The sequence below is a fragment of the Silene latifolia genome, chromosome 1, assembly GCF_048544455.1.
Source record: "Silene latifolia isolate original U9 population chromosome 1, ASM4854445v1, whole genome shotgun sequence".
In the NCBI taxonomy this organism is placed as follows: Eukaryota; Viridiplantae; Streptophyta; class Magnoliopsida; order Caryophyllales; family Caryophyllaceae; genus Silene; species Silene latifolia.
In genome coordinates this window covers 82818903-82835365 of record NC_133526.1, presented here as the reverse complement: position 1 = coordinate 82835365, position 16463 = coordinate 82818903, and the positions used below count along the sequence as shown (strand labels likewise).

The following is a 16463-nucleotide window of genomic DNA, read 5'->3' as shown; positions in this document are numbered from 1 at the left end:
AAATTTGCCAAACAAACACTTGGTATAGGTTTGGCTCATTCCAAATCCATACCTTATACCTTTTGTGTTTGAACCAAACACCCCCTAATGGTTCTAGGGACTCCGTAGTCTTTATTATAAAGGTAAGGGTTTCAATCATACGGAGTATGTTTTATCAAAATCGTTTACAAATGATCTATGGAACATACATATTTCACAAGTTCACAAAAAAAAAACACAATTAAGTTATCCGTTAATCGCACGGCCAATAAATGTAGTTGTTTACAAGTCAAACTAATTTTACGACTCTAAAACCAGAATTGTGTCACTAACTTATAAACTAGTATTATTATTGTAGATACTAGTTTTCTTGCCCGTGCGTTGCACATTTGCACGGATATTAAAATAATGTGTGATAAATTTCACAATAAATGGAATATAGACATATAGTACATCGTTCATGTCTAAGATTTTATGTATGCCGCATGACCAATAAATAATTCCCGTTAACATAATATTGACATAAGAATAAAAGAGTGTTTGATTAATAAAATACTTTTTTTTAGAAAAATAAAACTAAAATCAAGTTTATATATATGATACTTTGACTGATAGTTTTTAAAATTTGTTCATTAATACCTGTTTGTTTTTCAATTGGTCAAGGAAAACAATAATATCTACTCTGCATAATCAACTCAATGATGCAAATATTCTCCTTCTTTCGAATAACAACCATAATTTAATCATTGCTGGATCAAATTGTAATTATGTAAAATCATTTAGAGGTAGCAAGAATGTTATATCTCCCGGACAAACTATAGAAGTACGTTTGAATGTGAACCAAATTCCGACACAATATTACACCCCCCCCCCCCCCCCCTTTCTCTCTATAGCAATAGTCTTGGCCCTCATCTTCTCATTTGAAACAAAATTTTTCACGCAGACCTCTATTTTTGTTCCCTATTCACACACATGATCTAAAACAAAATTGATGTAAAAGTTGATACTATTGGTAGTTAAAATATAGTTTGGAGTATTTTGAGAAGCACCCTTATAGTTTACAGTATTGTTATTAAATAACCCCATTATATATATACACGAACTTTGTTATTTATTTCATTTTGCATAAATAAATCTTACTACCTCCATCTCATTTTTATTGTCCTTTTTTTCTTCAAATTTTATTATCTCATAATTATTATCCCTTTTCTAGATCTACTAAGAAAAAACTTTAGTCAATCAACTCGTCACAATCAACCTCATTCCCACTCGAAACAACCTTTAGCCCACTACTTAATCCCCTCGGTTCACAAATAAAACGGTCTAAAATGCAAAGCTTTCATCTTTCTCTTGAAAAGTCCATCTAACTAACACAAAACTATCCGCTACCTTCTGAACTTCTTCACATTTGCATCCCGTAAAGATCAAGTTGAACATGACAAAAAAAATGCAGAAACTTAGGTTTTCTTTGATAACAACAGATTGAACATTTTTTTTTTAGCATTTTGAGAGTTTTTACACTATTTAAATAACAAATGTGCTATTTTGAGTGTTAATCATCGACATATTGAAATAGTAGATTGTGGTGTAATTTCCTGTTTTACATTAGGACCTTTAATTAGTATATTATAAGAAAATAAAAATTGCGTTTTTTATCTCCGACGAAATTAAAGATCAAACTTTATCTTTATCATATTTATTGTTAATATTCTTCACTTAAAATATGGAGTATAAATTTAAGCAAGTTCAAATAAGTTAGCTAAAAGTTATAAATCACAAATTGTACGAAGCAGTAAAATCATTTTTTTCATTAATATGAAATAAATGTCATAAACTTCATGAAAATATTAATGCGGTAGAGAACTATAGAAGAGTTGGCAAGTACGTGACCCCCTTTTAGGTTTAAATTTTTTCATTTATTTTTATATTTTTGCCTAAATGTGGTTAAAGCATCGTATTATGCATGACGAATATGTCTCACCCTTCCCCAATTCGTATCTCTCCCTAAATTATAGTGATGATGTGCTCAATTTACACAAAAAAAAAATTATAGCATCAACAATAATTAGTTTGTTCCATATAATTGAATAGTACCGTTTTTTATGCATGTAAATTTGTCAGAAGAAAAGCTTGAGAGAGACGGTCTTCACTATGTTAGGGAAAGAATACTCTTACCCTTTTATGTAATTATTATGACGTTTTTTTTAATGTTGATCGTTGCTTGAATTGAATCTTAACCTTATACATATTTCTATAATAAGTGTATCTAATTTACCTTCAAGCCTCATTCAAATCTATTTTATTACTCGTGGTACCATTTTTACTTTAAATTGTAAAACAATCGCACAATAAAGTTTTTCAAAACATTTACTCATTTGTCATAATATGATATTTCGATTCGCATATTAGCAGCAACTTTCTTTATCTTTTAATACTCCTTGAAAAATAGATATCAAACTTTGTACTTATCAATAATTTGTGAATATCTTATTTAATTTTTTATTAATATACTTTTATATAATGACAAATGAATGTAAATAATATAATAATAAATTATCAATAGAAGTTGAAGTGTATTGTTAGGGAAATAACTTTAAAATTAGTAGGAGAAATACATATGACATTTGAAAAATAAACTTCGTATTATGTATAATTAAATATGACATTAGCAATAACAAAAGACGTAGGGGCATATTTCAGCGTTCATTTTACTCTTTACACGAGTAAATTACATGTAGTACGTATTATGCATGCACATTTGTTACAACCCAGTTCGGCCTAGGGCCTTTTAGCCTCATAATACCTCATATTTTTAATCGGAAGTTGTCATAAAACTGGATATTATAAATATATTAAAGGTTTTTTTTCCTTCTAATTTAATAAAAAGTGAACAAATACTAATGAATAATTTTTTAGTATTAATAAATTGTAGATAATTAATTTATTTCCTGTTTCTAATAATAAAATTGTAAAATAATTAATTAATTCTCATTTCTAATAGAAAAATCATATTCCTAATTATAATAGAAATTTTTTAAATAATTATTATCTCCTAATTCTAATAGTATAATTAGGAAAAAAAGTCTTAATAAATTGTTAATTTATTTCCTATTTCTAATAGGAAAATTTTAAAATAATTAATTTATTTCCTATTTCTAATAGGAAAATTATATTCCTAATTATAATAGAAAAATTTTAAATAATTAATTTCTCCTAATTCTAATGCTAATAGTATAATTACAAAAAAAAAAAAAAAGCCTCCTTTAGTTTTTTTTTTTTTTTTTTTTTTTGGACAAAACCTCTTTTAGTTGTATATATTGATGGAACGATGTTTGATTCACACTAGAGGGCCCTTTAATACTACTAAGGCTCTATTATAATTTTACAGCTTTACTCAATGCATGTTTCGAGTCTATCACTGTTTCATTTGGCTTCACAAATAAAGGCAGCCGTTTTTTCTTAGAGAATGTAATATTTTTTACCATAAAAGTCAACATTGCATTTAACCCAGGAATCAAGTCTATGAGCTTCCCATAAGTGCTCAATTCAGGTTGAACCGAGACCAAGGAAACCAGGTTGCACAATGTACAACAGAGTCCTATTTCTTTCCAGAAGAACTCTTCAAGGCAGCACCTTCTTGGGTAATATAGTCTATAACTTCATCAGCACGTAGGCTTCTGACCAGATTTAGATTACGGGTTTTGCCAGTTGGACTGCGTAGTGGCCCACACCTCCTGAAGCGGCTGTGATCAGTATGTTCTTCAGGCCGCCGGTTCCATTGAGGTTGATGCTTGCTGACTGACTGAGAGCGTAGTGCGCTGTCATAGCCTGAGTCGACATCTGCTGATACTTCGGGCGGTCTGATGACTGTTAGATTCTCCTTTGCCACAACGTACTCCGCCAGTCCACCTCCATTCTGTGAAATTAGAGGCAAGACCGTAAACTCTATTGATTGGGACATAGAAAATGGAATTTGTAACCAGAGTGTTGGTAGACGATAACTTTGGCTATGTTAGGCGATAACTTTGTCGCTAGCTTTAAATTTGCTGGTCGACGATCCAGATTGAACCACCTCCCCTGCTACATTAGTTCCTACAACAATTCAGTTAAGAGCAGCAGAGGCACGAGACTCGTACAAAAAAGGATAAATGAAGAAAACCTTAAGAGCAGCAGCGCCACCACCATGGCTAAAATATTGAACAGCATGCATTAGTTATACCCTCGTATTACGTCTTGATACAGGAAGTTCAAAGGGTAAAATGGTAAACTGGTGTTTCCAAAAGTGGAAGTTTCTGCTACAAAAGTGAGTAATTGACATGGTATGTGAGACGCAGACGAGCAAATGGAGTAATGGATCGACTATGGGATTGTGGTTCGTGGAGGTTTTGCAACCTCTAGTTCATAACTCATGCATAGAACGCAGACGGCTCTTTTGACCCTTACCCCCAATGAGATTAGTCCTTACATTAAGTGGTTGTTTGCTAATATTACTCCCTCCGTCCCAGTTATTTGATAGGGAAGAACGTAAACTTAATCGATTGTCTGGTCTAATATTGGTATGAATGTATGATTATATAGAGTATTATTAATTTATTATAGTCTTTCTTTGTAAAAAAATAAAGGAAAAGGAAAGTAAGAACGCCAAACTACCTTCATATACGCTGGTCGCTGGATACAGCTGCCTTTCCAAGCTCGAGTGGCTAAACTCCGTCTTTATTATTTGTTTACACAAAACCATGTACATTGTTACCCGAGACAGCATGTTTCTAGCAAGCAGTCTCAGACTTCAGGTTCATCTAGTTATTATTCAGCTTGTACAAACCATAAGCAAACCGCTAGAAAGCTTATGAGTCACACCGTCAACTCAACAGCCTACTGTGATTTCATTATCGCACATACATTCCTTGACTCTATCTATAGTTCTATACCTGTCTAGCTGATGATGGCATTCTTCATGCTGTGGACACGAATTCTGGAGCTCACGTCCAACTGTCACGAGGAATGTTCTGGAAAGTCTGATGTAGGTTGTGGTCTAGGCAAAGCCTCAGCAAGACAAACTTGAAGAAGTAGCCGAACAAGACTGAGGTTCTATAAACTTGCTAAGACGGTGTCTTCAGAATTCAAACTTTAGCTGTGGACCAGTTGACCAAGACTTTAGAGCCTCCCTTCCACCAAGGACTGCATTGAAATGTTTTGTTACCATCTCTTAAGTTCTCTGGGCAATGGATTGATTCTAGCTTCCAATCCTTTGAAGGCAAAATCTCTTTGGCTGCGTGTCTCAAGTCCGATAACACAACACGAAGACACTACATGTCAGTTCAAAAGGGCAATTTTTTGCACACAAAATAGCTGTTTGGCATTCGACACTTGTAGCCCAATCAGAGTGACATAGCCGAGGATATCCTCTAGTAGTTACGCCTATAATTAATATTCTTTCCAGGGCTGCCTCATCCATTCCTAAGTTACTGCCAAAAGACACTTGAACTTTGAGAATTAAGATTCCATGCCAGAAAAGAGCCTTCAAATGCCCAGCCAACATCTATCTGCTGCTGTGCCCAACAGCAGCGCTTCCTCTCACAGACCGCCAAACAGAGCCACAGAAGCAAATTCAAAACTTCACTTGCCAAATTTTCTTTTTCTCTGGTTATCTTTGGAAACAGTACCCACTATGTATCTTATATTAGCAAGCTCTCTTGGAACAACGGCTCCCATTGATTTCAACACGTCAACAAATTCTGGAAACAATTTCTTGTCTTCCCCATTGATAAACACAATTGCATTTCCCTCTTTCCCAAGTCGAGAAGCTCGGCCAACCAAGTGGACATAGTCTCTGATCGTATTAGGCATGTCAAACACTATGACTTGCCTCACACTCACAAGGTCCATACCACGGCCCAACAATCCAGTTGCCACAAGCACAGAGACCTCACCCATCAAAAAGCACCTCATAGTCTCTCTCCTCTCCTTCATGGACTTATCCCCATGGATGGAAAGAGCTTTGATCTTGGTAGTAATAGTGATTGCCTCAGCTAAGAGATCTGCTCCTACTCTTGAAGCCACAAACACGACCACCGGGGGTTTAAAATGATACTTGCTCATCAATATGTCGAACAATTTTTGCTTCTTGCTTTTTGACTCAACCCATATGGCTATCTGCTTTACTGCCTGATTTGGCATATTTGGTTTTCCAACTGAGACGATCACCAAAGGTTTTGTCATTGAATTTGCCATCTTCTCAACATCAGGAGATATGGTTGCAGAAAACAATAAGACCCTAGGGCTAGATAGAGCCCTGAAAATCTGCATCACTTGATCTCGGAAACCCCGTTGAAGCATAACGTCAACTTCATCAAGGACAAATATAGAAATATCATCCAGCTCAAGCTCATGCTTGGTTAAAAGATCAACTAGCCTTCCAGGTGTCCCTACAATCAATTCAACACCTTGTTGGATGCGATAAACCTGGCCAGCCATAGCATCACCACCAATCACAAGTGCAGTCTTAAACGGCAAACCTTTACCAAGCATCTTTGCTTCTTCTTCAACTTGCACACATAGTTCCCTAGTTGGTGTAAGAACCATCGCCAATGGCTTTCTATTTGTCAGTTGCTCAGACAACAAATTTGCACAATGAGTGATGATCGGAATCAAATATGAAGCTGTTTTCCCAGAACCTGTGTCAGCAGAAACAAGAAGGTTCTTCCCATCTAACGCAGCTGGTATAGCTTGCATTTGAACAGGAGTGGGCAGTTCAAATCCCATAGACTCTATATTCATCAAGAGTTTTGCTGGAAGGTTACAAGAACTAAAGGACAACGCTGGCGGAGGAACAGAACCACATCGGACCAGAATGTCAAGTCTGTCTCTCAGCAATGCAGCTTTTTCACAGGACAAACTTTGAAAGCTCGACTCTTGCTTGGAATCTCTAACATAAAAGCACTCATCTGTAGCAGGCAATCGTTTTGGGACAGGAAGAGTAGAGGGCTGCTTTGACTTAGCAACCCTTTCCAACAGCATCTTCTTACACTCTAAACTGCAAATATCATCATCTGTCTCATCACATATATATTCCCCATAACGGCCACAAATTATGCAACGGGGTTCCCCTGGTTCAGCTTCTCTCTGATCCCAGCACCTCACTTTCACTTCATCTGCCTCTTCTTAAGTTGACACAACAAAAAACAAACATCCAAGTGTCAAATATAAGATAAAATACCTGAAGCTGGGATAAAGTTCGTTAACTTCTTTTATGGAGAATTGGAGCAGATGTTTAGCAATATATCATTCATAATACACACAAGCAAACACACCAGTGACAAATAAACTGACAATTGCCACACAGACAAATGGCTTACGTCTTCTGAAACAGGCATGATCTTGTTCCCATGACTGTTCACAGACAATAGCAATAGTGTACACACAAACCACCAAGACGACTAGCTATACGCCTATGAGCATCTTTTAGCACAATATCATACTCCTAGTTCAATAATAGTCATCTGACCACGGAGGTAATAGTGTAATACAAGTTGCATTGAGCACATATCATCCACTAACAGCACCAAGCTCCAACAACTATGTAGTCACTAGTCAGAGGGCACATTCAAGTCTCTTAAGTAGACGTGGCAATCAGGTGGTCATTTTGGGTATGTTCAATTATGGGTATTTTGGGTTGTGTCATTTCTGATCGGGTGGTTTTGGGTCGAACCAATTTAGGTCCAGCATACTTCAGGGCTTCAGGTTATACTTTCTGGGCCTAAGTCAATCTTGATTCGGTCAATTCTGCTAAATCTACTCTTTAGGGACCAAAAGATGCACTAGTAAGATTGTAGTCATAGCACAAACGGCTAACTGGCTAAGGTTTACAAGATAGCACGCCTAACTCAATTACCCCGTCTTAAACAAACGTTTGACACACAGAATGACTCTTATCGATAGCCTAATCCAGCTAACCCCTTGCTACTTAAAAACACACTACCTCAGGCGCGAAATTCAGCATTCATATGCACACAAAAAACCGCAATGCCACTTAAACCATGAATGTCATATGCCACAGCCAAAGCAGCTACTAGTCCAACATTACCTAGTACCTTAACAACATCATCGCCTTTACTGTTTAACTAAGGGTCAAATGTCGCAACCATTTATCGTACAAATCAAACCGAAGAACACTTTTCTTTAATAACAATTCCAACAAAACATAAGGATCAAGCATCAATTACCAGCGCCCTCCGGTTCATTTCCATTGGAATTTGAGTGTGCCATTTGATGTTGAAACCCGTCGTTTCGACGTCGAAAAACTTCAATTCATCAGTTTGCCTACAAAAGTTAGCTCAATTTTAGGCGATTTATGCAAACCCTAACAAAATCATCTCAAGTACATGTGTGATCAAGTTTTTAATTTCCATTTATTTGTTACAATTAGAACCAATAAACTTGTGAAAATTACAATTAACGCCTCATAAATTGATGTTAATTGCGCTTTCAAACGTATTTATTATATTATATGGAAATAATCCTTGAAATGTAGCGAAAATAACAAATTCAGTGAAGGGGAAAAAGTAAAAAGGTAGCAATTGTAAACAATTAAACGAAAAGAATGTTAATCGAACTACTAACCTTTTTTCGAAAGAAAATTCAATTTTTACAATTGGTTTTAGGGTTTTCGAATCCCAGTTGCTATTCGTCCCATTTGCTGTGGTCTCCGTACCCAGGTTTAGCTGGTTCAATAACCTGGAATAGATTGAAATATGAATCTATAATGATATTGGTTTTAAATCCATTTCCTCATAAATTTGTTTGGTTCATCTAAAAAATGTAGAAGAGATGAATGGAGTTTGATATTAAGGGGGAAGTTGGGTATGAGATTCTAAGGGTTGAAATGAAGTTAGAATTCGTTGGGTATCTAACCCCATTTCAAAAGACTCCAACAAACATTGCAATGGAGCAAATTCATTCCAATCCATTCCAAGAGCCAACCAAACATTGGAACGGATTTAATATACTTCCTCCATTCAACTCCACTCTACCTATTTCACTTTTGTACACTATTCACAATTGTGTATTCAATTTCGATTTTCTCTCGATACGTAAGTGGAAATATATTCATGTGGGATCTTGTTTGATTCGTCTTTACGAGTACATTAAAAATATCTAACTTTTATAATTTTTGCAAATACGTAGCTAATGATATTTAGCGCGTAAAACACGCGTTGGCAAACGTGAAAAAAGAAAGTGGTAGAGTGGAGTTGAATGGAGGAAGTATAATTTAAGAGTATTGATGCGTGTATTTTATATAGGGTTTTTACTCATTTTTACACGCATTTCTGTACTATTTTACGTGGCATCTAGCTACAAATACCCCCGAATAGTCTACTTTGGTTTGTCTTTTGTATATTGCAGGTACGGACCGGAAAGAAGATAAATCAAGCCTAAACTCGTCCCATTTCCATACATTTATGGAGAACAAGGAATCAGAGCTCGGAATCCATCACTTTGAAGACGCGTGAGCTGATTTCGGAAGGTGTCAAAGTGCCTTATGCGCTAATATAGCTCGATCGACCTCTTTTCAGTCGATCGAATGCTTTATCTCTTGAAGTTTCACTCGATCGAGTTGTTTTAATACTCGATCGAGAAGGCCATTATAAGAAGTCCTCGATCGAACGGTTTTTCCATTCGATCGAGTGGAATTGCTGCTTAGTTCCTCGATCGAGTGGTTTAATTCTACTCGATCGAGAGGTTTTGTTCTGTAGTCGTGTTTCTTGCCTTATTTCGTATGGGCTTTGTAATTAGGCTTTGTTATTAGATTAAGTAGTATGATTTTCGAAAGAATAGGGGGACACTACAGACTACGTTGCTTTCCTCTTCTCTTCTTCTCTCTTAATCTCTCATACTCTTCCCTTGGATCGAACCTTGTAATCGGTATTATACTTTCTTCTAATTCTTATTCTTAATCTCTTTTATTGCTATTATTTCTTCTCTTCTTTTATTTTTGCAATTGCCTTATTCAAATCTTGTTTATTGTTATCATGTTTAATTCTTCTTGTGTATGTATGGTTATTGTTAATCTGATGTTAATGCATAGCTAATTCTTTTTGCTAAGACTTAGGGGATCCATGATTATGAAGGAATTGTAAATTGATATATTAGGTTTAATGCTTGTGTAATTTATGTTGTTAATCGCTACATTTAATTGTTTCTGTCTAATTGAGTCGACGCAATTAGTCATTTAATCGTAGTAAACCTTGACCTGGACCGAAGGTTGGAAGGGTGAGACTCGTAGTGAACATTAGGGCACCGTAGTGAAGGCGGAAGCTAAGCTATTTGTGCTTTAGGGCGAATTAAGACCGGAAGGAGATATTCATTACCCCATAACCCATACTTGCATTGACCTGAGACTTAGATTGCTTTACTGAATGATCATGGTGAACCGACTGTCTTAGCTATTTTCTCCTTATTTGCTTAATCTTTATTCTCTTGCCTTTCCCCTCTTCCTTAATCTTATTAGTTTACAACAAACAAATTCAAACCCCCAAATTGGTTACCGTGTCAGACTTAGTTAAAGCTGACTTTTTCCCATCTCCCTGTGGAGATCGACCCGATTTCCCTAGCTATATTAGTTAGAGCCAGTTGGTTATTTTTGGTAGGTACACGACTAGCCTGTCAAATTTTGGCGCCGTTGCCGGGGAGGTTGTAACATTCCGTTTGATGTTTATGTAGTTGGTTATGTATGGAGTTAGTGTCGGGAGAGTTTATGATGTAGTTGATACGACATCGTGACCGAGGTGTGGAGGTAGGAATAGTTGGTATAGTTGGTGTTAAGAGTTCATGGTTTCATGTTCTGTAAGTTGGGGTTTTGTTTTGAGTTCTTAGTAGCTTTGTTGCGTCTTGACTGAGTTAGTATGTTTGTTTTTATGTATGGGTTGAACTTCGGGGACGAAGTTCTTTTAAGGAGGGAAGACCGTAATACCGTATTTATGAGTCTTTGGGTACTCTATCGAGTAGGCCTTACTCTGTCGAGTAAGGGTGAGTTGCGTTTTAAAATAGTTTCTGACCTGTTGGGTACTCGATCGAGTAACTAGGATACTCGATCGAGTAAGGGGGCACTCGATCGAGTACCTTAGCTACTCGATCGAGTAGCTCGGTTAGCGGGTGATAATTCGACGGGTTTTGTTAATAACACGGATTAATATATAAATCTTTCCGTCACTTTCATAATACACTTTTACAAACCTAATAACATTAAAAGGGAGATTCAAGTTACGTTCTTCGCATTCATCCGTGTTGTTGACAAATCCCGAAGCTTGAGAGGTCGGATTCCATCGTTCTTTATACCTTTGTGATCCTTGCGTCGAGGGTAAGATCTACATACCAATTTTATAGTATTTCGTCAAGTTTCGTTAAACCCTAATTTTAGGATTGGGGGTTTGTGTTAGTTTTGTGATTGTTAGTAATTATGTGATTATATGTTAGGAGGAGGATTCGTAGAAAAGGATTTGTGATACAGCTGTTGAGACCGTCTGATTGTGTTGCTTTTCCAGGTAGGATTTCCTACTCAGTATTAGTCCCATAATGGGATGATTGTTGATGTGTTGAGATTGATTGTTTGATATAGTAATTGTATTGTGACGGCTGTGATTGTGATTGTGACTGTTGTCTATGGTTCTCGAGGCGTGTCCTCGGCTGAGTGAGGTCACTTGCGGGAGTGGCTTCACGCCCTAGTTTCGCCCTTCGTGGAACCCGCCACGGAAGGGGATGTGCACATTAATGGACGGGGTTATCGCTCACTATGTGGAGCGGGGATTTGGTGGGTACGGCTGCGGTCCCCCCCGGGTGGCGGGGTCCAAAGTGGACGATCGGTGATTGAGATGATTGGAATTGGTGTGGTTGTGTGTGTATGTGACACTAAGTCACATCGTATGTCTTATTGTTGATATATACATTGGAATTGTGTGATTAGTACTGACCCCGTTTAAATGTTTTAAAAGCTGTGGTGATCCATTCGGGGTGGTGAGCGATTTGCTTTGATTATATCTTGGATACGCGTGGGATCTAGTGGGGATGGAGTCATCACATATCGAGTCTTTAGTCTTCCATTTGTGTTTGTTAAGGCGAGTTCCATTCAGTTGGTTTATAGTTTGAGAAACGAGTTGTATTTTGCTTACGGTTGGTTTGTTATGTAACCACTTAAATTTATTTAATAAAGTACGTTTCCTTATTGTCTTATGATTATCATTGCCTCGGGTAACCGAGATGGTAGTATCCTTATACCTGAGTGGTCCTGGTAAGGCACTTGGAGTATGGGGGTGTTACAAATGGTATCAGAGCGACGATCCTGAAACCTGTAACCAATGAATCTAATGAACCTAGGGAGTCTAATTAAAATGAACCCGGGGTAGAAGTTGTAGGAGCTAATGCAAAGACTTGGGAGACGTCCTAAAGTCGCGAACTCGCCCTACAATTTTGAACCGGTCACCATGGGATATAAGTCGGGATCGCTATATGTTTACTAATGCTCTATTGTGTGTGTTGGATGGATGAGTGTTATATAGTTGAATGGATGTGTGGTGGAAAAGATGAAGGTAATTTTTTTTTATGATAACATGAATTGTGATGGGAATTACTACGGGTTACTATTGTGTATATGCATATGATTGCGTGCATATGATTGGATGAATAAGTTGTAGGAATACGGGTATGAACGTGATCTATGATTTGGTTGAAAAGATGAGTTAAGGAATTGCATGAGAATATGAAATTCATGTGGAGAACATGTTTATGTGATGGAAGTGGATTTTCTACTTTTGCTATGTTAGTAACATGTGACTAGGGAGATTTTATGCCGTATATTATGTTATTGTTGTACGTAAAGGTATAGAATAAAAGGATGTGAGTAAATCATGATTGACAAGTTAAATAATCTATGTGCATGATGTATGTTGTTGCTTGGCTTTTGGGAGATAGTAACATGTGATTAGGAATATTGGTTTTGTGAGTGTTGAGTTGTTTTGGTTACCATTGTTGTCGTTTAAGTTGTTTGAAAGAGAAAATCGAATAGTTATGTCGTCTCGATTCTGACAAAGTTGTCTTTAAACTATTATAACTTGAGATGCATAAATGATTTTAATGTGATTCCAATTGGAGGTGATAGCTTGTTCTTTTACGATTCTAACGATAGGTCACACGCCCAAATCGACCAAGAAATGAGTGAGTTATGATTGTTTTACGAAAACTGGTCAGTGCTGAGAATTGGGGTACTCGATCGAGTATCCTTGATACTCGATCGAGTAAGGTGGCACTCGATCGAGTACGTTAGTTACTCGATCGAGTAGCCCTGGTGATTTGTTTTACGTGCTTCTGATCTTCACCTACTCGATCGAGTAAGTCACTTACTCGATCGAGTGGCCTGTACTCGATCTAGTGACCCCTATTTTGGGTCATATACTTATCTTTTGAATTCGTTGCATATTTTGTTTAATTCAAAGTTGTTATATTGCTTCTTTATGCATTGTTTTACATGTATGTTGGTCTTGATACGTAAGTTACCCAATCTTATGGTGAAGTGAGTGGCCTTTGTGGTGAGTAGGAATTTGGTGGGAGGACATGGGATATATGTGTTGTGATAGATAGTGGAAAAAGAAAAGGAAGATTGTTATGGCTTAATTGAAACATAGAGCATGTTTTCTGAGATGAAATGAGATGAGTGATATGAGTGTGTGTTGGGTAACGTAAAAGTAAGTAAATGTGGGCAGGGGATGATGTGAGTTTATGGAACGTGAGAATGAAAAGATTGAAAGAAAGGATGTGGATAGTAACAATCTGAGATGTATAACGAATTATGGAGGGAGATGGTTAGGAATAGTGTTGAGTAAGAATATATATAATGAAAGGTCATTTTAGAGGAATTGAGAAGAGTGGTATATAGTGAACTTAATGGAGACATGTCGCGAGGTGGATTTGCGGATGGTGGTGAGTTTGGAAATTTGTGTTATCGAGAGACGAAACTAATGTGTGATTTCATTGGACGATTAACGATATAGAAAGAATTTTGATTTCTAGAGATGTAAAAAGGGAGATGTAATTGTTTGAACATTAAACGTTGATTTTTATGGACAAATTAGTGACAAGTGTGAGTGAGTGGAGTGATGAGAAAGGATCCAAGGTAAGAAAGAATGAGATGATATAGACATGAAATAGTGAGATTTGAGTTTTGGAGCGATGAGAAGGTAATTGGAGCACTAAAGGGGTTAGGTAGAAGTAATAGGAGTTGAGATATTAAATGGAATTGTTGAGTATGAAGAGAAAAGAAGGATAAAAGTAAGCGGAGAAAAATATTCACCGGAATTATGTGATATAAAAGTAAGGAATCATCGGGATGTATGATACTATAAAGAATAAGTAAGTTAACAATTGTACAGAAATTTCAGGACAACGTGATTAATCATGAGTTTCGAGGAATTAAGGGAGTAAGAAGTTGGTGGAGAATTTGCACGATAATCGATAATTGGTGGAGAGTTAGATGAAAATACGAGTAAGATAGTATTGGGAATGATGTTGATGTAATTTTGATTGGTGAATTTGAGGATAGTTATTTGGAATGTTAACCAAAGATAGGGATGTAAATCGTGATGTTTAGAGATGAGTGAAAGAGGTTTGATGTCCGAACAGTGGTGGTGTTATGGTTTGTGATTAATGGTTAAGAGTGATGGTATATTAGAAAGGTAACAATTCAAAAGAGGTTGATTTGGTAGGGACCTGATTGTTGTGTATAATTGTGAGAGGGTATAAGATGTGGTTAGATGAGGCGGATGCTAATAGTTGAATAGTAATAGTATGGTTATACTTGGCAGGAAGTGATGGTTGTGCGAATAGGGGAAAATGTTGTGAGGGGCATATGAGTTAAGCTCGGGCGGCAGGTAACCTATGTTGGGTGGTAACTTACGTGATCGGGATGACTGTTGGATGTGATTACGGGTCTATGATGTGTATAAATGTTTGTGTGAGGTTTTGACCTCACAAGAAGTGGTATAGTGTGATTATTATAAAGTCATATTTGAATGTTTCAGTAATGCATGTTGGGTACGCTAATCTAATTGAATGGTATTCAAAAAGGTAATAATTTGAGTGATCGGCGTGATTTGGATATGCTTGTATGTATTCATGATACATGTTAATCTGTATTATGGTGAGGGGATGATATTCATGAGGTTATCTGTTTAATTCATATAATATGTTGCGATGTGATTTAGTAAAGTGGATTTGAATAAGTTTTTCTTGTCTGAGAAGTTATTTTGAGTCAGTGTTTGTGGGAATTGTATGTAGCTGTGATGTCTATCGATGTGGTTGTGGTGCCTCCGGTGGTGATCCGGGCACGGTATTTAGTATTGTGATGCGGGTATTTTCGCACTTTGTGGTGTGGTGTTGGTGGCGGTGTCGCGATGACGTCACCGGTTGTGGTGGAGTAGGCGGGATGATTATGATTCGTGTTTCGAAAGTACATACCAGTTATATATAGATTGTTATTTTGTTTGATGTTGCTTCCTGTGAGTTTCAGTTTGTACAGATAGACAGTTGTTTTGTTTATTGATGTTTCTTAGCAGTTAAGTTTTGGTATGAGGGTAGAGTATAATATGAAAGAGAGTTGTCTATGTTTTCGTTGTTGTCATGGTATAGCGACATTCTGTTGATGGGACACAGTTGTCAGAAGTTGTTACAGTACTTTTGATCTTGTTTTAAGATGAGGCTTTGGACATAGTCATGGTAAGTGATTGGTGGAACATGTGTTGTATTGATCTGGACGCTGCAGGTGGTTCATAATCAGAGTTTGGGACAGTGAGTGTAGGGTGTTGGGGATTAGTGTCATGTTAAGTTTTGTATGAGTTTTGCGGTAATTAAGAAAAGAACTTGAGGATCTAGGGTGAGTGAACGTAACGAGTGTAGATCGTGAGTTATGCTTTTGGGATATAGGTGCTTTATATGGAGAGGTATGTTGTCTTGCAGTAAGAATGGAGGGTTAGTATGGTGATTTTGCTACGAGTTTTATGGTATAGGTTAGGTGGTGTGCCATATGAGTTGAGGTATGAGAAATGTTTTAGTAAGAGAGCCTTGGATATATGCATGGCGATGTTTAGAGTATAGGTGGTTATTTATGACGTACGGTGGTGATGAGGATAATGAGAAGATATAGCTAGGATTTAGTATTAGTGAGTTACGAGGACGTAACATTTATCTTAAGAGGAGTAAGATGCGATAAAAGAGATTTTGATGGTTGTACATATGGTAGTATATTTGGAAGTAGAGTGTTGGTGTAGCATAAGGTATGGATTTGTATATGTTGTGGTTGATAGTGTTAAAAGGTCATGGACGTGCTTGTAGTAGTTCAATGTTAGGAATGCGAGAATACTTCGATAGTGTTGACATTTGGATGATGAGGTTATGAGTGTGAGTAAACTTCGAGGACGAAGTTCCTTTTAAGGGTGGTAGAA

At 36.9% G+C, this 16463-nt stretch overlaps 1 protein-coding gene and 1 pseudogene across 2 annotated transcripts; both read right to left on the bottom strand.

The window, feature by feature from the left end:
* Positions 1 to 3315: 3315 nt before the first annotated feature.
* On the bottom strand, positions 3316 to 4732 carry LOC141607197 (quinone-oxidoreductase homolog, chloroplastic-like; annotated as a pseudogene).
* On the bottom strand, positions 4677 to 8938 carry LOC141607187 (DEAD-box ATP-dependent RNA helicase 41). Of its 2 annotated transcripts, none has more exons than XM_074426548.1 (3): positions 8599 to 8938; positions 8202 to 8298; positions 4677 to 7139 (listed from the first exon to the last, which is right to left on the bottom strand). In XM_074426548.1, the coding sequence occupies exons 2-3, from the start codon at positions 8242 to 8244 to the stop codon at positions 5596 to 5598; spliced, it is 1587 nt and encodes a 528-aa protein (XP_074282649.1). In that variant the 5' UTR covers positions 8245 to 8298; positions 8599 to 8938; the 3' UTR covers positions 4677 to 5595. The 2 variants fall into 2 exon arrangements, with proteins under 2 accessions (XP_074282649.1, XP_074282654.1); XM_074426553.1 differs by having other exon boundaries at positions 4677 to 7136; positions 8599 to 8688.
* Positions 8939 to 16463: the final 7525 nt, after the last annotated feature.